Source organism: Macaca mulatta, chromosome 6 (assembly GCF_049350105.2).
Source record: "Macaca mulatta isolate MMU2019108-1 chromosome 6, T2T-MMU8v2.0, whole genome shotgun sequence".
Taxonomy (NCBI): Eukaryota; Metazoa; Chordata; class Mammalia; order Primates; family Cercopithecidae; genus Macaca; species Macaca mulatta.
Window position 1 is genome coordinate 88,359,776 of NC_133411.1, and position 25,651 is coordinate 88,385,426.

Sequence of the window (25,651 nt, forward strand, 5' to 3'; positions counted from 1 at the left end):
GTGTGTGATACTTCCCTTCCTGTGTCCAAGTGTTCTCATTGTTCAGTTCCCACCTATGAGTGAGAACATGTGGGTTTGGTTTTCTGTTCTTGTGATAGTTTGCTGAGAATGATGGTTTCCAGCTGCATCCATGTCCCTACAAGGGACATGAACTCATCCTTTTTTATGGCTGCATAGTATTCCATGGTGTATATGTGCCACATTTTCTTAATCCAGTCTGTCATTGATGGACATTTGGGTTGGTTCCAAGTCTTTGCTATTGTGAAGAGTGCCTTAATAAACATACGTGTGCATGTGTCTTTATAGCAGCATGATTTATAATCCTTTGGGTATATCCCGAGTAATGGGATGGCTGGGTCAAATGGTATTTCTAGTTCTAGATCCTTGAGGAATTGCCACACTGTCTTCCACAATGGTTGAACTAGTTTACAGTCCCACCAACAGTGTAACAGTGTTCCTATTTCTCCACATCCTCTCCAGCACCTGTTGTTTCCTGACTTTTTAATGATTGCCATTCTAACCGGTGTGAGACGGTATCTCAGTGTGGTTTTGATTTGCATTTCTCTGATGGCTAGTGATGATGAGCATTTTTTCATGTGTCTGTTGGCTGCATAAATATCTTCTTTTGAGAAATGTCTGTTCATATCCTTTGCCCACTTTTTGATGGGGTTATTTTTTTCTTGTAAATTTGTTTGAGTTCTTTGTAGGTTCTAGATATTAGCCCTTTGTCAGATGAATAGATTGCAAACATTTTCTCCCATTCTGTAGGTTGCCTGTTCACTCTGATGGTAGTTTCTTTTGCTGTGCAGAAGCTCTTTAGTTTAATTAGATCCCATTTGTCAATTTTGGCTTTTGTTGCCATTGCTTTTGGTGTTTTAGACATGAAGTCCTTGCCCATGCCTATGGCCTGAATGGTATTGCCTAGGTTTTCTTCTAGGGTTTTTATGGCTTTAGGTCTGACATTTAAGTCTCTAATCCATCTTGAATTAATTTTTGTGTAAGGTATAAGGAAGGGATCCAGTTTCAGCTTTCTACTTATGACTAGCCAGTTTTCCCAGCACTGTTTATTAAATAAGAAATTCTTTCTCCATTTCTTGTTTTTGTCAGGTTTGTCAAAGATCAGATGGTTGTAGATGTGTGATATTATTTCTGAGAACTCTGTTCCGTTCCATTGGTCTATATCTCTGTTTTGGTACCAGTACCATGCTGTTTTGGTTACTGTAGCCTTGTAGTATAGTTTGAAGTTAGGTAGCGTGATGCCTCCAGCTTTGTTCTTTTGGCTTAGGATTGTCTTGGCAATGCGGGCTCTTTTTAGAGATTATGTTTTAAATGCCGAATCAGGAGGTCTGGGGTGGGGCTTGAAATTCTGCATGTCTGTCTTAATAAGCTCACAGCTCATGCTGTGACTGGTCCCCAGACCACACTTGAGTGGCTTGAGTTTGTTATTTAAAGTGCAAAGCACTGGCCCACACCAGTCCACGAGAGTCAATAAGCCATGGTCCTGCTCCTTGCAGAATTTGCTTAGTGTACTAGAAAGAATACTCAGGTCAAGAGATCCGCTTTCCACTTCCTGCTCTGCCTCCAACTAATTAGTGTAAGATAAGTTTCTTAGAAGTGCTTTAGTTCTTCACCCTCTTATCTCTAAAATGAGAGGCTTGAATTGGATAAACTTGAAGGTTCCCTTTGTTCTTAAATCCTCTCATGCTTGTCCAGGATGTTTTCAGACTCTATCTGGATTAGGTTTTTACGTGGAATGGAATCTGGATCCTATAAAGACCCTGTCATCCTTTAGAGAATGGAGGCCTAGGCCCTGAGCTTATGATCTAGTGGGAGAAGTAAAACTAACAAATGTTAAAAAAATTAAAGAAGAGTTAAATGTTCAAGTGTAAGCTATGATAAGTACAAAAAGAATGCAGGGAAACTAGAGAGGAGTGTTAAGTGAAACGGTCAGGAAAACTTCATTGCCAAGGGGAAATTTGAGTTAACATCGTTTACTGGGCTAGATGACTGCAGGGCTGACACAGAGTGGTGGTCCTCATGCTTTTGAGTTTCCTTGTCTCTAAAAAAGCATCCTTCAACAGTGAAGAACAAAACATATTTTTCTGCCTTAAATTAAAACAAAGTAGGAGAAAGACCTAGTTCTGTGGAAGTGTTTAAAGGGAAATCAAAATCCAAAAAACTCTGTATTTAATTTTTCAAGGCTAATCTTGACTGAAAAGATTGATACTGAAAAAAAAATCACCACTACCGAATATAGAGCAAAAAACCCAGTGTACCTCCCTATCGATAATAAAAAATGGTTTTAGAAATTACCTAAAATGTAAGTAAATTCCTCAAATTATAAGCAATATTGAAAGTGACATATCCTTTATCTTAACTCATTGGGAAAGACACCAGATAATTTATTTAGATTTTATAACATAGGTACACAAGAATTTTTGACTCACCTCTTTTAATGTCAAAGGATTTGTATTTTGCATTCTAATTAGAATTTTACTAAATTTTATGTTCTCTTAAGAGGAGGTTGTGTGATCAGGGCTTAGGTATAGAAAAATAAAAAATAGAGCAGTTACCCTCATTTAATGAATTATATTTAGTACACACAGTGCAGCTCTGTGTTCTCTGAATATCCTGAGAGTTTCGGTTTTTATCTCTGTGGCTAGATCATTTTGAAATTGCAGACTTTGAGTAATTTTTCTCACAAACACGTGCTATTATAGTTTTACTGTATAGTCATGCTGCATAGTGACATTTTGGTCAAGGGCAGAGCACATGTACAATGTTCCCATAAGATTATAATACTGTATTTTTGCTGTACATTTTCTTTGTTTAGATATGCTTAGATACAGAAACACTTACAATTTTGTTACAATTGCCTGCAATTAATACAGTAACATGCTGTACAGGTTTTCAGCCTAGGAGCAAGCAACTATGTCATATAGCCTACCTGTGTAGGAGGCCATACCATTTGGGTTTGTGTAAGCACAGTCTATGATGTTTGTACAATGATAAAATAGCCCAATGATATTTCTCAGAAGGTATTCCTGCTGTTAAGTGATGCATAACTGTATATGGTAAATCTTTTATATAATCAACTATTGATTATCTATCACAGTGAGATTGACAATACAATAGAAATCTTCTATTTTTAAGCTGTTAAATACAATTTATGTTACTAAATAGCAAAATTATTTTGGTTGCAAGTGACAGAAAACCCAACCCATTGGGTGAAGCAAAGAAGGGACGTTTTGGGGACATGTAATTGAAAAATCTGAGGTAGAACTAGTTTCAGATATGGTTGGTATAAATAATGTAGTCAGAATCTGGTTTCTCTGCATCTCATGGTCTTGCTTTCCTCTGAGTTGCGGAGGAATTACATGATGCCTGCCAGTTTTTTTTTTTTTTTTTTCTTTTTCTTTTTTTGTGGTCTGTCTGGCTCAAACCTAGTGGAAAAGAGAACAGCCATCTTTCCCAAACCCCCCAAACCAAATCCCGAATTTCATCCCATCGGCTGTGATTGTAGATCATTTGTCCTCCAGAGTCTCTGGGGCCAGCAGTACTGATTGGCAAGATTGGAGACCTGTGTCTATCCCTGGAGCTGTAATTAGTGGAACAGTAGCCAATGCTCCTCTAAGGAACCATTCCCTTCTCAATCAGGAAATGGTTCCTTAGAGGAGCAATTAGTACTGCTCCAAAAGAAGGAAGAATTGATGTTTGATGTGAAAGTGGCAATGACAACAGTCACTACATATATCTTTCTCAGTTTAAGCCAATGTTAAATTTACATTTTTCTAAATACAAAGATTTCAATGGTGGAAGACCATTATAGGATCTGCTTTGTGGTGAGATAGTGGAGAGCTGGAATTTAAAACAGTAATTCCATCTACAAAATGGATATCCTTAATGAAATAATTAAAAATGACAGTATTGGATATCTGATGGCCTACTTTCCAGGCGGGAATGATATTAAAAATATTTAACAACCTGTGACAGAGGCATCAACCAATCAGAATGAGTTGGATCCAACCAATCAAAACTGGTGCTGACAACAACTAGCCAGTGCAGCCCCATGAGTGAGAGCTGGCAGTTTGTCAGCACAACTTACTGGGAGGCATTCTTAAGGTGCTGCCAAGTGTCTCAAAAAATAGAGTTACTGTATTAGTTTCCTAGGTATGTTGTAACAAGGTACCACAGACTTAAAGTAACAGAAATTTATTCTCTCACAGTTCTGGAGGTAAGAAGTCTGAAATCAAGATGTTGGCAGGGTCCTGCTCCCACCAGAGGCTCTAGGGAAGGACCATTCCTTACTGCTTCTAGCTTCCAGTGGCTGATGGCAATCCTTGGCATTCTTTAGCTCCTAGATGCTAGAAGACTGGAGCGGTGGCTCCAGTCTTCATCTTCACATGGCTTTCTTCCCTGTTTGTGTCACTGCATCCAAATTTCCCTCTTCTTATAGGAAGATTAACCCCTTAGTCCTTATTGTTATTTTAATGCTATTAAAATGTAAATGTTGGTGTGACAATTTGGTGGGGAATTAATATTTATTGGCATGTATGTTTGTGCTTGGGGAGGTATTATATTCTTACACATGATTTTATTGAATTCAAACAAGTGTTACCTTAAAAAAATGGAACTGGCCACAATTAGATGAACATCATTCATTAGTGTATTTAAGAGCAAGTACAAGAAGCAGGAGACAAATACTGGTAAAGGGCTCAGAAGCCATATCTTGTAAGGAGTATTTGCATATGGTGGTCATTTCTTCAGCTCTTGGAAGAACAGCTGTGTGGAAAAGGGATTAGACTTCAGAGGGCAGAACTAAGTAAGTTAAAGTTAAAGGATGTGAAATACAGGACAAAACTTTCTTAATGTACAATGCACTAAAATGGAAATGGCCGCTATGTAAGGGAGTAACAAGCCCAAGTTCCTGGAGGTGCTCAGGCAGTTGCTGAGATGCATAATTACCTTTCTGGGACATTTTCATAGAGATCTTGCCGTGAGAAAGAAATTGAAATGGAAGCTGTCTTGCAGCTTTGAGATCTATTGCAAGTCCTGAAATTGTTCTCTATGGGTAGGCCATGAAAATCAATATTAATTATGTGACAAGCTATTTCTATAAGCTTAATTTTTGTTCTGTGATCTTGGTGCTATGGACTAGTGAGGGAAAAAAGGGAAAGATTTAATCTAGGAGGGGGAAACATCATTAATAAATAAGAAAGGTAGGAGAATAAAACTTGCATTTATTGAGTACTTACTATGTGCAGGGTGTTGGACTAGTCTCTTTATCCATATAGTCTCATCTCATTTAGTACATTTAGTTTTTCACTGATCAGTTTGGAACTTATGGGAAGTGGTTGTTAAAATGATGAATTCTTAAAATAATTGACTTTTTCTTATATATTTTTTGGTGGTGAAACACAGGACTGTTCTGATGGCTACATGTGCAAAATACACTTTCAAATTAAGAGTGGGTCTGTGATGTCACATCCAGGAGCATCTACCCATGGACAGACATGTCCTCCCATGGAGGTGAGTAGTTTAATGTGTCACGCTCTTCTTTTCAGTCTCCATAAAGTATACATTTAAAAATGTATGCTTTAATGAATCCATTGCATTCCATCCTATGGAAGCACCACAATTATATCGCACTCATATTGAAATAAAATACTTTAATTCTGTTAAGTAAATATTTTAAAAACTTTAAACTTCTTCCCATTGGAGAGATATCCAATTGCCATTGGATCCTGGGCCTGTTGTAGCAGGAGAAGGAGGTATTTTCCTATGTAATACTGAAAGCAAGAATTGTGGTAAAGTTATAGAAGATCCACTCTGACTCCAGATTGTAGTGAGCCGTCATACTTTTGGTTTCTCTTGGACCTGAATACCACAGATGCCTCTGTTGTCTATTTATTTTTTTTTTCCAAGTAAAATTCCCTGAAGATAATATAGCCCTAGCCCCAGGCTGCTTAATACTTGATTGGAGACCTTTTTGCCTGCTCTGCCTTTATTCCCTTTTCCCTTGAAAATATGTTGAATCTGGATCTTATTCCTTAGGAGACTTTAACCTTGACTTGAAAATCTTGCTAAACCAAATTTTATTATGGTACTAATGAATGAATGGTTTTCTGAGATATTTTCAATTTTCTTTTTATTGAAATGCAAACAACCTTATTGTATTTCTTGTAAAAATTGTATATGCCCATTATAAAAATAAATAATAGAGAAATATATAAAAAGGATTTTAAAATGTCCCATATGTCCTTCAGTAGTTTACCACTGGTAACATTTTAGTAAGTATCCTTTCACATATTTCTATCATGTACACACATATACATACTTGGTTTTTTTTTTTTTTTCAATGAACAAGTATATCACGGACATCTTTCCATGTCAGTACATGCAGATTTCCATAGTTCTCTATAGTGACTCCATTCCATTCCATCCTATGGAAGCACCACAATTATATGGCACTCATATTAAAATAGAATACTTGACTTTTCAAAGAGGATTGGTGAGGACCTAATTATTTCAACACAAAAGAAGAAATCACTAGTGTTTGAATTCTGAGCATCCTGGGAAAATGAAAGAGGTGACTTTTTTTTTGTGCAGGAAGAACTGTTTCCCAGAACATGTTAAATCAGGCCCATTTGCCAATCAGACATCAGCCCCCTTGCCTGTATATGATGCTGGCCTGCAAGTAACTTTCACCTATTTATAATTTGGTTTGCAAGTTATTCTTGAGAGTATTGTGCTTGGTAATAAGCTAAGTGCCCCCAGATGGGTGCTTGAATCTTGATTACTGCTTCATGGTTCCAATAACCAACATCAAATTTGAAGCCAAGCATATTAGGAAGCTTTTCAATTCATTATATATTAACTTAAAAAAAGTTTTAAAAATTAACATAGAAATGATGATTTAAAAAATGAATTACTAGTTTTTGCCTAACAAGTTGGCAGAGATTTGAAAAGCACTAAAAAGTGGTGTTGACAGTGTGAGGGAACTGACACTTTCTGGTTGATGTTTTAACTTCACAAAGTTTAAAGATGTGCACATACTATGAATAATCTAGTCCAATTCTAGGAATTTAGCCTCATAAAATGTAATTTTTTTCAACATTTTTCATTTCCAACATTTCCCAATAAATTTGAAACATATGGAAAAGTTGAAAGAATTTTGCAGTGAATATCTATATACTTAAACCACCTAAAGTCTACCATTAACATTTTGCTGTGCTTGCTTTATTTTATGTTGATCCCTCTATTTATACATCTTATTTTTTGATGCAATAATTTTAATCAAAGTAAATTGCATACAAGTACTCATAAAATATTTGAGTACACAAAGATTTACCTGCAAGTATATTCATTTCACTCTTATTTATAATAGGAAAAATGAAAATAATGGAATATACAATAGTAATGGATTGGTTAATTATGGCACATCTCTAGATGGATGCAGTTATTAAAAATGATATTCTCGGTGACTGTTTAATTACACAGGTTAAATGTTCATGTAGGCCGGGCACAGTGCTCAATGCCTGTAATACTAGTACTTTGAGAGGCCGAGGCAGGCGGATCACCTGAGCTTAGGAGTTAAAGACCAGCCTGGTCAACACAGTGAAACCCCATCTCTACTAAAAATACAAAATTTAGCCAGGTGTGGGGGCATGCGCCTATGGTCCTAGCTGCTCGGGAGGCTGAGACAGGAGAACTGAGCCTGGGAGGTGGAGGTTGCAGTGAGCTGAGATTACATCATTGGTGGGTGACAGAGTGAGACCTTGTCTTGGAAAAAAAAAAAAGTTCATGTTAAGTTAAAAAAAGGTAGATTAGGCCGGGCGCGGTGGCTCAAGCCTGTAATCCCAGCACTTTGGGAGGCCGAGACGGGCGGATCACGAGGTCAGGAGATCGAGACCATCCTGGCTAACACGGTGAAACCCTGTCTCTACTAAAAAAAAAATACAAAAAACTAGCCAGGCGTGGTGGTGGGCGCCTGTAGTCCCAGCTACTCGGGAGGCTGAGGCAGGAGAATGGCGTAAACCCGGGAGGCGGAGCTTGCAGTGAGCTGAGATCCGGCCATTGCACTCCAGCCTGGGTGACAGAGCGAGACTCCGTCTCAAAAAAAAAAAAAAAAAAAGGTAGATTATGTGGTATAAACAATAGAATCCAAGTATGGTTAACATTCTTCAAACTATCCATCGACTACTACAATTTTAAATTATGATTCTTTTTAAAATTTATCTCTTCAAAGAGTGAAACCTGTAACTCTTTTCTTTCACTCTCTTGAAATCCCTAGGGTTATTTTTGCTTGATCCAGTGATTTCATTTGGAGTCACCATCCATCCTTGTAAGTTTCCGTTACTGCTGTAGCTCTGGTAGGCATCCCTCTCTTTTTTTCCCGGATAAGAGCAGAAGATTTTAAAGTTTAGAACAAGACAGCCCAGGCTGGGCGCGGTGGCTCACGCCTGTAATCCCAGCACTTTGGGAGGCCGAGGTGGGCGGATCACGAGGTCAGAAGATCGAGACTATCCTGGCCAACATGGTGAAACCCCATCTCTACTAAAAATACAAAAAATTAGCCGGGCGTGGTGGCGGGCGCCTGTAGTCCCAGCTACTCTGGAGGTTGAGGCAGGAGAATGGCGTGAACCCGGGAGGCGGAGCTTGCTGTGAGCCGAGATCGTGCCACTGTCCTCCAGCCGGGGCAACACAGCAAGGCTCCATCTCAAAAAAAAAAAAAAAAAAAAAAGAACAAGACAGCCTAGTACCCCATCTTTGTGTATCTCCCAGCTTCCCTACCTCTCTGTAGCAGAAACAGTATTTGAAAGGTTACATATACATATACAAACATGTAATACTCACATAAGGCCTAGAAATAATTTCCCCCCTTCCAAACACATAAGATTTTCTTAGAATATTTTTTTTCTTTTTATTTACATTTATTCTTGTTCTTTCTCTTCAGGAATTTGCTTCAAAAGTATATGTTCTTTATCTCTCCTTCTTAGTACTCCTCAGATTCATGCTTATTGTTTTAAAAGCCAGATTGCTTCCTTAGATTGTAAACCCCATGGAAGTAAGGTGACTCAGTGAATATCTATTATTTGACTAAACCTTCAGGTTTAATTACCCACAGAACTAGCTCACTTAAGAAATCAGATACCTCTGTATTTTGATATAAATTGGATAATCTAGTGAATTACTTAGAATTGATTATTATTACATATTATTATATATACAATATATATATAATATAGTATATTATAAAAAAGTATGGGTGTATGTGTATACATGTATATATATATGTATACATATACACACATACCCCCCGCCCCCCGTTTTTTTTTTTACACACAGGGTCTTACTCTGTCTCCCATGCTGGAGTGCAGTGGCACAGTAATAGCTTACTGAATCATCTAATTCCTGGGCTCAAGTGATCCTCTCACCTCTGCCTCCCAAGTAGCTGGGACTACAGGCATGCACCACAATGGCTAGCTAAGTTAAGAATTTTTTTTAGAGATTTGGGTCTTGCTCTGTTGCCCAGGCTTGTTTGAAAGTCCTGGCCTCAAGTGATCCTCTCTCCTCAGCTTCCCAAAGTGCTGAGATTACAGGCATAAGCCACTGTGCCCAGGCTGAATTCTAAAAGAGTTTAGTTTCTACTAGAATAACATTTTTTTTCAACAATCAATTTACATAGAAAAATCAACAATGTTTAAAAAGAGGTTTGCAGGGAGTTTTTAGTAGTTTGTGTTTCTGAGTTGTCACTGGAATGGAATCGGATGATAAACCCTTCATCTTCCAGTCAACTCCAGTGTTTTATTTTTAATATTTGGCAACTCATAGTAAATTTAGTCTGCCTAATTTACTCAGATTATAACAACAGCACAAGTAGAAGAAAGAGTGCTAGACTTGGAGATAGAAATTGTTTTGTAGTTCTCTTCACCACTTATTAGTCATGTAACCTTGAGTAAACTTCAGTGTTCTCATTCAAACTGTGGGCCCTTCTTACTTCTTGTTTTGGTTGGATGTAACAAGGGTACAGTGCTCTTATTAATACTAATAATGTCACACATATAATTATCTTTTTATGGTTATCTCATAATTATGCAAGAAGCAGCAGGATGTGAATGGAGAAACATGAAGGAGCAGGAAGAGAGCAGTGACTGTAACACTTCCTTTCTTTTCATATTCTATTCTTACCTTTAGATGCTGGGAATAATGAGTAGCCTCCAACCTGGAAACTAACCCTTATTCAGCCACCACCACCAGTTATCTCAGAGAATGGTACAGAGACAATTGAGAGTGACTCTCACTAAAAAACAGTGGTAGACTAATTAGAGCATTTAAAACATTCCATTTGAACTACATATGTAATGTCTTACTTTCCTAGATCAACACTGGACAGAGATGTGTTTTCCTCTTAAGTTCTCTCTTTCTTCATCATAGATTTGTTTGTAACTTTTATTTAGTCAGTAATATGATTAGAGGTATGGCAATTTGAATTTTTTTAGTTTTTCATTTAAAAATACCTCAGATGGCCAGGTATGGTGGCTCACACCTGTAATCCCAGTACTTCGTTACGCCAAGAGGGGAGGATTGCTTGAGGCCAGATGTTTGAGATCAGTCTGGACAGTATAGCAAGACTGCATCACCACAAAAACAAGAAAAATTAGGTGAGCATGGTGGCATGCACCTGTAGTCCTAGCTACTCTGGAGGCTGAGACAGATGGTTTGCATAAGCCTGGGTGTTTGAGATTACAGTGAGCTATGATCACACCACTGCGCTCTGTCTAGTATGGGCAACAGAACAAGACTCTGTCTCAAAATAAAAACAAAAATCCAAAAACAAAATACCTCAGAATTAATGTTTTATCTTAATGGATAGTACATTTGTGATATCAGTAGAAGATACTATGACAATTTAAGTAGAATGTAATTAGATAAGGAACAGCCCTTTACTGTTTGTTTCAAAAATGCAATGAACTGCTACCAATTTTTTTTTTTTTTTTTTTGAGACAGAGTCTCACTCTGTTGCCCAGACTGGACTGCTATGGTATGATCTTGGCTCTCTGCAACCTCTGCCTCCCAGGTTCAAGTGATTCTCCCTCCTCAGCCTACTGAGTAGCTGGGATTACAGGCACCCATCATCATGCCTGGCTGATTTTTGTATTTTTGTAGAAACGGGATTTCACCACGTCGGCCAGGCTGGTCTTGAACTCCTGATCTCAGGTGATCCGCCCACCTCGGCCTCCCAAAGTGCCAGGATTACAGGCATTGAGCCACCGTGCCTGGCTGAACTTCTAACATTTTAAAAACTGAGACCTGTCAGAGGGTAGAGGGTCAGAGGAGGGAGAGGATCAGGAAAAATAACTAATGGGTAATAGGCTTAATATCTGGGTGATGCAATAATCTGCACAACAAACTCCCATGACACAAGTTTACCTATGTAACAAACCTGCACATGTCCCCCTGAACTGAAAAGTTAAAAAAATTGAATATTTAAGCAAATTTCGTGAAAGGGATTGATTGTGCTCATGATAGAAGAACTCAAGGAATAATCCTAATTTGTACAAATTATCAAACTTAGCTTTAACTAATTTTACAGACTAGACTATCATGAAAAATCATTGGTAGTTTTGTGATATTTCATAAGTTTTATAATCTTGAAAGCAGTTGTATAAAACATTATTTTTCATTTCAACCATCGCTGATCAAAACATACTTCAACTCTGCACTGAAGAGTGATAAACTCTTATTTAACTATTGTCCTTGGGATTCCAAAACAGGGTTTAGGTAAAATATATCATCTTTTGATCCTAAATATATGATGATCAAAAGTCTGAAATTTTTTTTTTACATTTTTCTTCTAAATTAGTTGTATTTGTAGATAGTTGAACAACCATACCAAAGATATGTAGATATGTGGATGGATATCAAGCTTGAGGGAAGGGATTTTGTGGAGTTAGAGGGTGCTATTTGCCTAGCTCCCAATGTTTTCATTTGATGAAATATTAGATTAACATTTTTTTATCAATGACTTTAACAGATTCTCTTACAAAACACATTTATGTCAGCATTAATGCCTTCATGTATTAACATTTTAATTCCCCCCAAATAATACTTAACATGGTCAATTATTGATTTTCTATTACATACCAGTTTATCTTACTAGTTACTTTATTATCTTATTTAATCTTCACAAAACTCTTATAACAATAGATATTAATATTAATATGGCACATAAATGGATAAGATTAGTGAAGATGGATAAAAACACAGTTATAATAATAATAACAGCAATAATAATATTATAATAAAGACAACCTAAGTTTATGGAGGACTAACTATGGATACTGAACTAAGTGATTTGCATATATTAATTCATTTCAACTCATGATATTAATATCTTTATTCTCTTCACTTTATATATGAGGAAACTGAGACATGACACAAAGGTTAAGCTTGCCTAAGGACAATAGCTAGGAAGTGATTATGTTCTGGCTTTTGTTATGTTCTGACTTTGGAAAACAGTAGTTCTTACAGGTTAGTCATATTAAATAAGACATTTATTGAGAGTAGATAGTATGATTTTGCATGTGACATTTCTGAATTTGTGAGATGAAAGTGAGACTGGCAGTTTTTAAACAAGATATTTTCCTTACCAGTGACCAACAGAAGTACATTGCATCTATTTAAAATCCTCTAAATATAGGGCAGTGTGTGGCAGCTCATGCCTGTAATCCCAGCACTTTGGGAGGCTGAGTGAGGGCGGATCACTTGAGGCTGTGAGTTCGAGACCAGCCTGGCCAACATGGTGAAACACCATCTCTACTAAAAAAATACAAAACTTAGCTGGGCATGGTGGCAGGTGCCTGTAATCCCAGCTACGTGGGAGGCTGAGGCAGGAGAATTGCTTGAACCCAGGAGTCGGAGGCTGCAGGGAGCCGAGATTGCACCAGTGCACTCCAGCCTGGGCGAGAGAGCAAGACATTGTCTCAAAAAAAAAATCCTCTACATATAAATGAATATTTTCAACAGAAGCAAACATAATCAATGCTGGCTTGGGATATCTTATTTTATGTGACACTTATTTTCATAAATGGGTATTGATACTACCATATCACTTTATCAATTTGTGTTTTTTTGTATTTAACTGAAGACTTTTCTTAGAGAAATTGAGATATCATTTAACAGTCATGAAAAATATGATTTAATAATTCATCTACTTTAATGAACAGGAGCATATTGTCCTTATTGAAGCCTTATTTCTATACATGAAATAATAATTTATAAATAGAAGTGGGAACCAAGCCCTATACTTCAGTTAGACAATTTTTGATGAAAATTAACCATAATAATGGTTAAAAATTATGTGGATATATTATTGCAAAATAGCTGCTAAACTTAAGTTTTTTTTAAAGATTCTGAATTAACATACTGACTAATGAAGACTAGAGAGACTAGAGTTGAGAAATAAGGTGTAAGTTTTGTTTTTTAAATCATGTCCAGCACTCATCCACTCAGCAAAAGGAAACAGTATCTAGTTAACTTAGATACTGATTTTTAATAATGAGTAGTAAAAATTGTTGATGAATGCTCAGAAGGGGGAAATATCTGAAAGTATTTCCTATGTAACTGGTGTTCTAGCCAACATTGCTTTGTATTTTTTTGTCTCTAATGTCTTCATTTATGAAGTTTTGAATCATTTTCCATAGAATAGAGATGGCCTAGATTTTGTCTTTTGATTCACACAATTCAGCTACCTATACACATTGACTTTAAGTTGGTCAATAATTTTTATATTATTGAAGTTTGTGTTCTGCTTGAAGTTCGATTACTGTAGTTCCTCTTCCTTTTGCAGAGGTATCAGAGATGGGTACCAAGCATATTTTATTTATCCATTTACTATCCTCATTCCTTTAGAGCCTCAGGTTGCACCTTCAGATTACATTTTTTAAAACTATGAAAATGATAGAGTCATAAAAATAGTGATAATATACTAGTGGAAGAAAAGATTTTTGTCTTAGGGCCTTGTAGTTCACTAACTGGTATTTTCCTTAGACCAGGGCAGGTAGAATATTATAGAAAGTGAGGCCCTCAACAAAAAGCAACCTATCATAAATTCCCTGAAGCATAAAACTGAGAATCAGTAACAGGAGATGATCTCAATTGCCAAGGAACGTATTCAAAGAATGATGATCTTCTGAGGTAACCAGGCCTTGAAATACACTCATTTGCCTTAAGGATTTTATTAGGTGGCTTCTAGGATGACTTCTATTTTGTATGTCCAAAATAGACTCATATGTCAGAATATTATGTTTTTTTATAATGGAATAAATGGTGAGCCATAGTTCTCAGTAAGCATTAACAATTTATCTGTAAAGCAACTGCTATTTTTGGACTGAACTATAGATATATTGATAAATGTAAATGATGACTAAGAAGCATGTTTACCTCTGTATTTGGGAATGTAATTATTAAAGCAATGTTAAAATGCCAGGAAGTTCTGTCTGTTATGTTTGAGGTGCATAGATGCAAATGGAAGCATGTGTAATAGTCAGTATTATTGAATGAATGAATCTAATGCTGACAGATAAGTGGATTTTTGAAGGAAATAACTGTGAATGCAGCAGACCCCAATCCCACTTTTGTGTTTTACTTAAGATGTTATGAAAGGGTTCAAAGACAAATTAAAATTTAATTCTATTTAATTTAAAGTGTAAGTATATGCTATATAGTAGTGTGGTCTCTGAGAGGGGAGAGTATAGAATATTCTGAAAACCAGTCATGTCAGATTAGGATCTTTAATTCCAGTAAAACTGGGGATTATTGCACTAAATATACTATTTATTATACAAACTATATTTCTTTAACTGGTATATAACAAAAGTATTTATTTACTCATTCTTGAAACTCATCAGAAAGCAACATATAGAGATGTGGTAGTGAAACTATTTGAATCATCTAATGAAATTTGTGACTTAGGGGATCTTAATGCAGTTTAACTATTCTGCTATAAAGCCAGGAGTCTTAGATAGAGGCAGGGTCATGCTTCACATTCTACTGAATCTTCTTTCTACTTTAAGCCCTTGGTACCTGAGTAATAGCACTGCAAAATTCAGAAAGTTGTTAGGTTCAGTGAGAGTCTATAACCTAAATGGGTTCTTAAGGTTACTTCTATCTTTGAAATTCTCTGTGCTATATTCTCCTTGGCAAAACATAAAGAAAATCTACTTTTTGAAATAAGTTGACTAAATATACATAGGTAACTAATTCTCTTTTTATTTATTAAGCTAATAGAAAAGCCTTTGTAAAGATATGTGCCATAGCCATTGTATTTTAACTCAGCAAGAATTTATATCAGAAAGTTTTCTTTACATACAGTTGTAATTTTGGGGTGTTTTTTAAAAAATCAAAAGTAAGATCATTTCTAGTAGCAGCTGTATACTTAAGAGGTTACTGAGCTGATGTTTCTGTACAAAAATCTGACAGGCTTTCATTGTGGAGCACTTATGTCCAAATGTAAAGGTCTAACTTAGGAAGCAGTTGTTTTGGAGGAGGGCCATTTAATGCATTATTTTAATTGCCCTAATTATATATTTCTCCCATTTCTTTTAATGAATTTGGGATGCTTTTCATAGCAAAGACTTGGAACCAACCCAAATGCCCATCAATGATAGACTGGATAAAGAAAATGTGGCACATATATACCATGGACTACTATGCAGCCATAAAAAGGATGAGTTCATGTCCTTTGCAGGGACACAGCTGAAGCTGGAAACCATCATTCTCAGCAAACTAACACAGAAACAGAAAACCAAACACCAAATGTTCTCGCTTATAAGTGGGAGTTAAACAATGAGAACACATGGACACATGGAGGGGAACATCACACACCAGGACCTGTCGGGGGATGGGAGGCTAGGGGAGGGATAGCATTAGGAGAAATATCTAATATAGATGAGGGATTGATGGGTGCAGCAAACCACCATGGCATGTAACAAACCTGTGCATTCTGCACATGTATCCCAGAACTTAAAGTATATATATGTACACATATAAAAACTTCTTATCTTAAAAAAAAGACACTTAATAGATTGTTGGGGGTTTCCAACTTTAGGAGGCTCTTTTTTTCATGAAGAATTCTGAGGAAGATATGTTGACTTTATAATCGAATCTAAAATAAATGAAAGTGAAACCACTACTTATAACTCTTTTCTGCCCTTTGAGGTTTTCTTTTGAAGCCAGTAGAAACTACGTATGTGGAGGGAGATGTGTTACTTAGAACATATTACAGTAAGACTTGATCTCACAAAAGATTAAGTAGAATCTAAAATTTGAGTTTTCAAAATTATTAAGTATATTTACAATTTTATTCCTTAGTTAAAAATATTAATTTAAAAATATTTTGTGGAATGAAAGGAATTCCCATTAGCAAAATTTTCTATGCAGGGCTCAAAAACAATCTTCTTATATATCCTAAAGGAATTCATTGTTGAAGTAGCAATGTAGAATCTCGTGATATGAACCACAAGCTTCAGATATTAAAATGATTGTTGAATTTTTTTGGTAGCTTAAATGAGATTGACTACTTGTCAGGATTTTTTTTTTTCTTTTTTTTTTTTTTTTTTGAGACGGAGTCTCACTCTGTCGCCCAGGCTGGAGTGCAGTGGCCGGATCTCAGCTCACTGCAAGCTCCGCCTCCCGGGATTATGCCATTCTCCTGCTTCAGCCTCTCGAGTAGCTGGGACTACAGACGCCCGCCATCTCGCCCGGCTAGTTTTTTGTATGTTTTAGTAGAGACGGGATTTCACCGTGTTAGCCAGGATGGTCTCGATCTCCTGACCTCGTGATCCGCCCGTCTCGGCCTCCCAAAGTGCTGGGATTACAGGCTTGAGCCACCGTGCCCGGCAGGATTTTTTTTTTAACTGTCAGGTAAAGACTAACCATTGCATAGAGTATTATTTTTACATAAAATCATTGCCAAGAACAATGGCTTATATAGCCCCTGATGTTTTATCCACTAATACCTGAAATGCTCACTATGAAAGAGACTTTATTAAAAATGCAGATGAATTATTTTGGGGAAAGGGAACAAAGCGTTTTCAAACTGGAATAGTGGTTCTGAACCCCGTAGTTGGACTCTTAAGCTCTGACTTGGTTAGATCACTTCCATCATAACTGCGTCCTTAGCATTTAGCACTGTGCCTGGCACATCAATGCCAGAAACTGATATTGCTTGTCTCTTGATTTTTCTGGGTTAGAGCTACCTAGAATTTTTTCTCTGTCAATATACTGCAAACTTAACTAAAAGTCAGCAATATTAGTATAACTATTTTGTCATTATCAGTTTATTTTCTATTTTGTTAAAGGATACTTATTAAATAAAGTGGCCAGGAATATTTTGTTAAAGTTTATTTCTGAATTTATGTGCTTAAGGGCAAATAATAATTTTACCTTAAAGCAAAAGGAAATAACCAAGGATTGCATTGTTAAAGGTTTTCAAAAGGGAGCCATCAAAGTGTTTTAACAATCTTGTTTTTGATTGCATAAATGTGATATGGGAATTTCAATAATGCTCTTCTATATGGTGCTTGCAAATTTGCTGTTTTAGATTGTTTGCTCTTAGCAAAGTATAAGTCTTACGTATTTGTGATAAGCATTGAGAGAAGCTACATGTAGTTCAAGCTAACCTTAAAGGAGCCTTAGGATAGAGATTACATGTTTGTCTCAGTTACAGTTCAGAATGCATTGAAAAGACCAGGAAGGCTGATCAAGTTGGCAATGGCACCTAAAGACTGTCCGTCTAGAACTAGATATACCATATGACCCAGCCATCCCATTACTGGGTATATACCCAAAAGATTATAAATCATGCTGCTATAAAGACACATGCACACGTATGTTTATTGCGGCACTATTCACAATAGCAAAGACTTGGAATCAACCCATATGTCCATCAGTGACAGACTGGATTAAGAAAATGTGGCACATATACACCATGGAATACTATGCAGCCATCAAAAAGGATGAGTTTGTGTCCTTTGTAGGGACATGGATGCAGCTGGAAACCGTCATTCTTAGCAAACTATCACAAGAACAGAAAACCAAACACCGCATGTTCTCACTCATAGGTGGGAACTGAACAATGAGATCACTTGGACTCGGGAAAGGGAACATCACACACCGGGGCCTATCATGGGGAGGGGGGAGGGGGGAGGCATTGCATTGGGAGTTATACCTGATGTAAATGACGAGTTGATGGGTGCTGACGAGTTGATGGCTGCAGCACACCAACATGGCACAAGTATACATATGTAACAAACCTGCACGTTATGCACATGTACCCTAGAACGCAAAGTATAATAAAAAAAAAAAAAAAAAAAAAGACTGTCCTGATGGATGCCTGAGAAAATGCCTTTTTTGGTCAGTGAGTCAGAAGGTACAACAGCCTGGCAGACTAAATCTCGTCTCTATGCTCCAGTTGCTCAACTCTAGCTTATTTTGAAGGAAAAGAAAAGTAGTAATCTGGAAGGGACAGGATATTTTTAGATAAGATTATTAAAATGATTATTGGCTATTCTGAAATAACGTTATTAAATGTCCTCTTTCCAATAATTATTTGTGAAGCATCTCACCCTCAGCCTTCCTTTAAGTTTTTTAGATATGAAAGAGAAGGGAAAAAATATCAATGTAACAATTATCTCAAACTCTGAAATTCTTCTCTCTATTCACAACTTCCTTATTTTCAACTGTATTTATGCTTCTCTCTGAACATTCTTTGTATATTCTTTTTGTCTCAAGGCCCTCAATGACATCAGTCATCTTTTATTTCTCTTGCTTTCTTACTTAGTCTTGACCTTGGCTACTTCAGCAATGCCCATAACAGGACCTAGGTTCCATGTCCCTTGGCCCTATGCTTCCTGTTATACCTATATTGCCACTTCCCAATCCTCTTCTACAATCCCCTCTGTCTTCTTTCTTTCACTCCCAGGTTTTGTGAATAAGTAATCTATAGTACCTGGATTTTTTCATCACTTGTTCCAACTTCAACTCTTTTTCTTTTGACTTCTACCAAAATCAAGCTATGGAAATTGCTTCTGTCTAAGTTACTAGTTACCTTACAATCACCACATCTAATGCCTTCACCTTTCTTGACCACATTGTAACATTTGACACTACTGACTAAGCCCCTTCTTCTTGAAATTATCTTGTTTTTGTCTCTGTGACACTGGTGACAAGGAATATATTTTTATTCCTCCTTTCTAATAGATCATTTTAACTATTGTTCTATGGCAGTAGTTCGAACATCTCCCCTAAGTCAGAGTCCTTGTTGGAGGTCAACCTGTGTAAACCAAGATGAATCCAGAGAGGAGGCATGGGGCTAAAAATGAGAATCTGAGTCAAGAGTCATGAATGTAGAGCTGATCGTAGGGGATCTTGGGAAGTGACCTCCAATAACGCAGAAGTTCCCCCAGCTTTCCATTTTGACAGCAGGCATCCTAATAAAGTCAGACTGACTTAAAAACACATAGTTGGAATCTGGCAACAAGAAACTTGGAGACTGAGGATGGATTCCATGTCTCCCTCTGTCTACCTTATGGACCTATCAACCAATCCTGGCTTCTCTAATCACTCAGCAGTTGAGAGAGAGGCTGCAGGAGCACACCCTGGGTGTTTCTGAGGTGGGATGCCAACTTCCAAAAATGTTTCTCCAAATCATACTCCTTCGATCACACAGGGGTGTTGGAATTAACCTTAGTGCCAGAGGAATCTAGTACCTTTTCCTCCATGTATTATACATTGGGTCCTTAGGAATGGCTGAGAGAGGTGTACATGGTGGTAAGTATAGAGGGTAGTGGTGGGAGGCAAGAGGGGCTCTGCACTAAGGAAAGTAATTGTGAGTAGAGGATGAAGAATGTTGAGTTGTGACTTTAGATTTGGCTGTGAAATATTCAGTGTTTTTAGCGGTTTGTCTGAATCTCCCCTCCAGAGGGTATTAGGCTAGTTGTGCTAGGGTATTAGCCAGGTTGCTGGTGTGCTGTTAGATTCCTGAATGTGGGATTCCTATTTAAGTTAGCAGGGAGTACTCAAAGTCAGAGAGATAAACCAAGTCAGAATCCATTAAGGAAAGCTGAGATTTAAACACCAGGAATGTCCAAAGAATTGGAGGGAGTGATGGTGTCAAGGGTTTGAAGTTAGGCAGAAGTGAGACTGCAGTGAGATTAGGTGGGGATAAAGTGAGGAGGATCCTAAGTGATTACCCTCACTAGTTTCAAGTATGCTGGAACTTCTTTGTAGTTGATGGATGGATGGTATTTGACTATCAGTAGGTTTGAGGGGTTAGGCAAAGCTAAGAGGTAGTATGAACATGTAGGTAGAAGAATCAGATGGAATATATAATTTTCATGCTTTCTTCTGGCCCTGGTCCTTGTCTATGTATTCTTTGTGTTAGTCTCTTGCTTGCTAGAGGTTATCTGCTGAGTCTTCCTGGATGGTATATAGCTGTTGCAGGGATCGTTTGGTAGCTACGGGTGACAGCTCTGCCCAGAGGTTCTGGGAAGCAGCTGAGTGGAACCTGTAGTGTCTAGGATTATATCTCTCCTAATCAGCTGCTCGTTTCTTCAGTGTAAGAGCCATTGCTTGTTTATCTTTGCAGCACTTTCCCAGGGGATGATTTTGAATAAATGACATACTGGGAGGTGTATTACAAAGAACAATGAAATTTTACTATGTAGAAAAGCTTTTTTGTGAAAATAACCAATGTGACATTATTGCTCTACAATGGGCATTTTATGAAATAGTGAAGAAAAAATTGAGAATATACTTACATGCATCTGCTCCAAAGTATATTAAAAATGAAATTTTAATTCCCATTTATCCCAAAGGACCACAGTGTCTTATTGGACACAAGATCTTTTAAAATAAAAGTTGATCCACGTTCCATACTGGAACTTTTACATATAAGGTGATATAGTTTAGTGTTCTTTTTAAAAATAATAAACAAATGAATGTTTCAGGAAACCTGTGATAGACTGAATCAGGTGGAACTGATTTAATGTTATGGATAATTACATAATTAGTGATGTAAAAAATAAACCATACTATCTACTTGATGGACTGGAGCTGCTGTGAAGGAGGTGTGTAATTATGCAATCAGCATCCTCCTCCTGTGCTGATTCTAGGTAATACTTTTTCTGCCTTGTCTGAGAAGGGGTCACCTGTCTTATGTTTCCTGATGTTATTTAAGTGAAGAGAGCTGAGTGTTCAGTAATTCTCAATTCATGAGCTAGTTCTATGTGAGAGCATCCACTGAACCCAATGACTTTCAAACTTTTTAGATATAAACCCAAAATAAGAAATACATTTTACATTAAGATCCAGAACACTCCATACATGCATACCTGAAACCAAGGTTCATGAAACAATTCTTACTCTTTCTGATCTCTCTACTCAATCTATTCTGCGCTGTTTTGTTTTTTAAAAATGCTGGTCAAGGCCCAGCAATTGATTTCAGAACTTACTAATGGCTCATGAGTCACATTTTGAAAATACAACCTTTGACCCTTAGTGGTTGCTAACGTCAGCAGAAGGGATTTGGAAGGTAGCATATGGGTCTGCCAGGGGCTTTGTGTAGCAGGTGGTGTGGCATGGTTGAAAGAATAAGGGCTTTAAAGTTAGGGAAATTTGGTTTTATATCCCTACTTTCCCTCCTTCTGTGTGACTTTGAAAATATTACTGAACCTCTTAAAGCCGCAAATCTCTTCTCTGGAAAACAGGATCCCAAATACAGGAATTGGGAGGTTGGGAACTGGGAGCTGTATGTAAGCATTTGTGTGTGTAGATGTGTGTATTAAATATCATGAAGTAAAACAGTTGGCTAATGCTGTGAAAGTAAAACACATATGTGGTAGGTGCTTCATTAAGTTTAGTTTCCTCTCCACATCTTTCTCAACCACAGACACCCCAATTGGAGAAGGATGTCATTACAATCCCTACCTCGCAGGGTGGCTGTGAGGATCAAATAAAATGATGGGAGCCAAGGGTTTACAAATGTTCACTTTTATTAGTGTAACCTTAAGGCAGCTTTACTGTTTCAGAATAAATCTTTGTGTGAGTAGAATGGTGAGTCCTGCAAATGGTAAGTGACAAAACTAGAAAACAAAACTCGTTTTGAAATTCTGTGTCATAACTGTTAGCAGCAAGAATTGTTTGGAGATACAGTGGTATTGTGTGTTGACACTGAAATGCTGCTCCCAAAACTGTCGAAGGATGATTTATAGTGTTTATAGTGCCTATTATAAATCACAATATACATTTGAAGTTCCATATTACATTCTATATAGAATTTTAAAAACTTTAAAATTATTCCACAAAGGACTTTGCTTCATCAAGACCTGGAAAATGAACACGAAGACAGCTAATTACCCCTTTGTATAAAATTTCTGTCAATTTTTCTTTACCCAAAGTAGAATACAATATAATAATTTAATTGTAAGACTTAGAAAAATGTAAACACCATCTCACAATGTGAAAGCTTGGGATGGTGGGGGAGCTTTCTATTGTGCATTTTTATATTTTTATAAAACCCCTTTTTTCTTTAAATATGTTACGGTTTTTACTACTTCTGCAATAGTTTATGACTCTGAAATGCTAGTTCCTTTCTAGTTTTAATTTCGGACTTTTTTTGGCCTGAAAGGACATTTTTTGGTTTTGTTACTATCTGTGCTCCTTTCTTTCATTCATCTTTTCTTTGGTATTCTACTGAGATTGTGATTATTTAGTGGTAACCTGGGCTTTGTTGGTTGTGTGGAATGACATAAATCAGCCAAGGCAGGTATGAGGCAATGACAGCTACAAAGCATCTTTTCCACATCTCTTATTCTCCACGGCATCTAATCTCTGGTTGCTCCGAAATGACTCATTCTCACTTTAAGCATATGTTGGTTGATTGCACTTAATTTTTATGCCATTTCTAAGTTTCCAGCCCCTTAAATTGAATTAGAAAATCACCTAACACTTTAAGTTTGAATCACAGTTAGAGATAGTCAGGAGAAAGGACCTGGCTCCTTTAAGACAGAAGCACCTTTTTTCTCTGCCAGAAAGCTCATTGTAAAACTGAAGGACTTAACCAAAAAAGGGTTTCAATGTAAATTGAGTATTGACAGAGAAGGGAGGTTAATTGGCCTTAGTTACTTGGTTGCTAAGGAAGCATTTTCCTGATTGGGAGGAAAAACTCTCCTGGGTGTTGCGCAGCTTCTTGTGGACCTAAGATGCTTTGTTTTATCTCTTGCTTTCTGTTTCTGAGTTGGAAGAGGAAAGAGCAGAAAGCTATCATAGGAATGAAAAGCTGCATGAAGCAGATGGTTAGGCTCTCTCTTCGCTGCAGAAAGAGAGAGCTAAATACTGACTAGCAACAAGCCAGTGCCAGCAAGGACTCTTTGTTTAAGGCAGACAGTTGGAAAATACCATAAGGGCAAGATATAAAGAGCTTGCTGGGAGGATATAGAGAGGTTAGACCAGGGTTTTTTACAGTGCCCAAAACATGTAGGCAAGAGAAATCAAACGCTATTTTGAATGGCATCCAACATCTATGTTAAATTATGGGGTTAAAATATTTTCAATATGGTTAGATTTATTAGGAAAAGTTATTTAGCTTGTATTTAGTTGTTTGTGTTTTGCAGGTTTTATACTACATTGTATATTATGTTTAGCAAATTTAGAATTTGTTAATCTATAATTATTTCAACAAAGAATGTTAGTTATGAATATCTCATGTTATTGCATAATTTATCACTTAGTAATGAAAGTAACTTTGGAGTAAATAAATTACAAGTTTTTATTGAAATATTTTTTCAAAGCAAAAATGTTTTTGTAGGCCAGGTGCACTGGCTCATGCCTGTAATCCCAGCATTTTGGCAGACCGAGGCAGGTGGATCACTTGAGGTCAGGAGTTCGAGACCAACATAGTGAAACGCTGTCTCTACTAAAAATACAATAATTAGCTGGGTGTGGTGGCGTGCACCAGTAATCTCAGCTACTCAGGAGGCTGAGGCGGGAGAATCACTTGAACCTGGGAGGCAGAGATTGCAGTGAGCTGAGATCACACCACTGGACTCCAGCCTGGATGACAGAGCAAGACTCCATATCCAAAAACAACAACAAAACAACAACAATGAAAAGTCTTTGTATATTGTCTATTCATATATGCTAGGCTCTCTGATTATACTTAAGTAGTTTGTAAAGTTAGTATTTCCACATACTGAATGATACTCCATTAACCCTAGGGAGTTAGTGCCTGTACTTATATTTTGCTTAATTTCATTTTTTTCCTTACTGATTCCTTCAACAAACATGTTTTTGGATATCTTTTGAGCATCAGATACCATGCTGAAGGATACAGGCATAAAACACTATAGGAAATAGTGACACACTTCTCAGGAGAGTTTGGAAAATAAAAGTATTTTTACTGGTATTTTCGGATTTGTAATAAGTTTCTTAGGTCTTCTTCATTGTGGGTATTGAATATTATTATTTGTACTGAATCCTATTTAAAATTTTAATGGCAATTTTAATTGTAAAATCTTTTCAACAGTATTATTTGGATTATTTTTGTGGACATATACTTAAAGAGAAGAGTAGAATTTCTTGAGTCCTCCTGAAACCCTGGAATGTCATAGGAGGATACAGAATCCTCCTTGGTAACTTTTCTTCAATTTACCTTAGGTTTCATGGCCATGTAGTTCTTGTGTTGTGAGTGTAGCAGGAGGATCTCAGAGAAAAAGCAAATGTGGTAATACTTTTGAGGGCCTTTGATTATAGTAATATTCTCAGGAAAGTTAGTTTAACATGGAATTATTTAAGTGCAGCCAGAGAGCTTAGTATAGTAGTAGAATAATGTGTTAAATACGTGAAGAGTACTCAGTGGTCCTTTTTCCTTATAAATGTTGAGATACAGGTACATTCTGGTTGTTTAAAAAAATTGTATCCTAAATCCACATTTTCAGATCCCCTAATTCTAATCTTGCTTTACAATCCATTGGGTTTAGGCTTTTGGTAGCCTTTGTAATTTGGGTTGCCTTTCAAAGATTTGAGGTTTAGTATATGATAGGTGTCTTCTGGGAGAAGGGAGAACAATAATTTTGAGATCCAGCTGGGCATGGTGGCTCATGCGTGTAATTCCAGCACTTTGGGAGTTCGAGGCAGGCGACGCTTCAGCTCAAGAGTTCGAGACCAGCCTGGGCAACCCCACCTCTATTTTAAAAATACAAAAACTAGCCGGGCATGGTGGCATGCGCCTGTAGTCCTAGCTGCACGGGAGGCTGAGGTGGGAGGATCCCTTGGATCCAGGAGGCAGAGATTGCAGTGAGCAGTGCAGTGAGAGCATACCATTGCACTCCAAGCCTGGGTGACAGAGCACGACCATCTCAAAAAAAGTCACCGAAAAACAAAAACCAGACAAACAAAATAGAAGATTCAGTGTTAAAAGGTAAATATTTTATATAGATTTTGAGCAGAATCATGAATAAATGAGAGAAACTAGCATTTGTAATAATAATATTTTTGTGGGTTTTTGGATGTCCTATTTATTTTAACTCTATGTCCATTACTTTATAAGTGTATTGCTTATTTTTTTGTAGCTGTAAAAGAGACTGTACTG

The 25,651-nt window shown here is 37.1% G+C and overlaps 1 protein-coding gene across 5 annotated transcripts in view; it reads left to right on the forward strand.

The window, feature by feature from the left end:
• The window catches only part of ATG10 (autophagy related 10), a 284,374-nt gene that overhangs the window by 77,886 nt on the left and 180,837 nt on the right, over positions 1–25,651 (forward strand). For 4 of the 5 annotated variants that reach the window (XM_028849553.2, XM_015140355.3, XM_015140353.3 and 1 more), the window contains exon 3: positions 5,422–5,529. In XM_028849553.2, coding sequence (XP_028705386.1) covers positions 5,422–5,529 — 108 coding nt within the window. Of the gene's footprint in view, positions 1–5,406; positions 5,530–25,651 lie in introns of all 5 variants that reach the window. The other variant, XM_078004955.1, reaches the window with a different exon arrangement.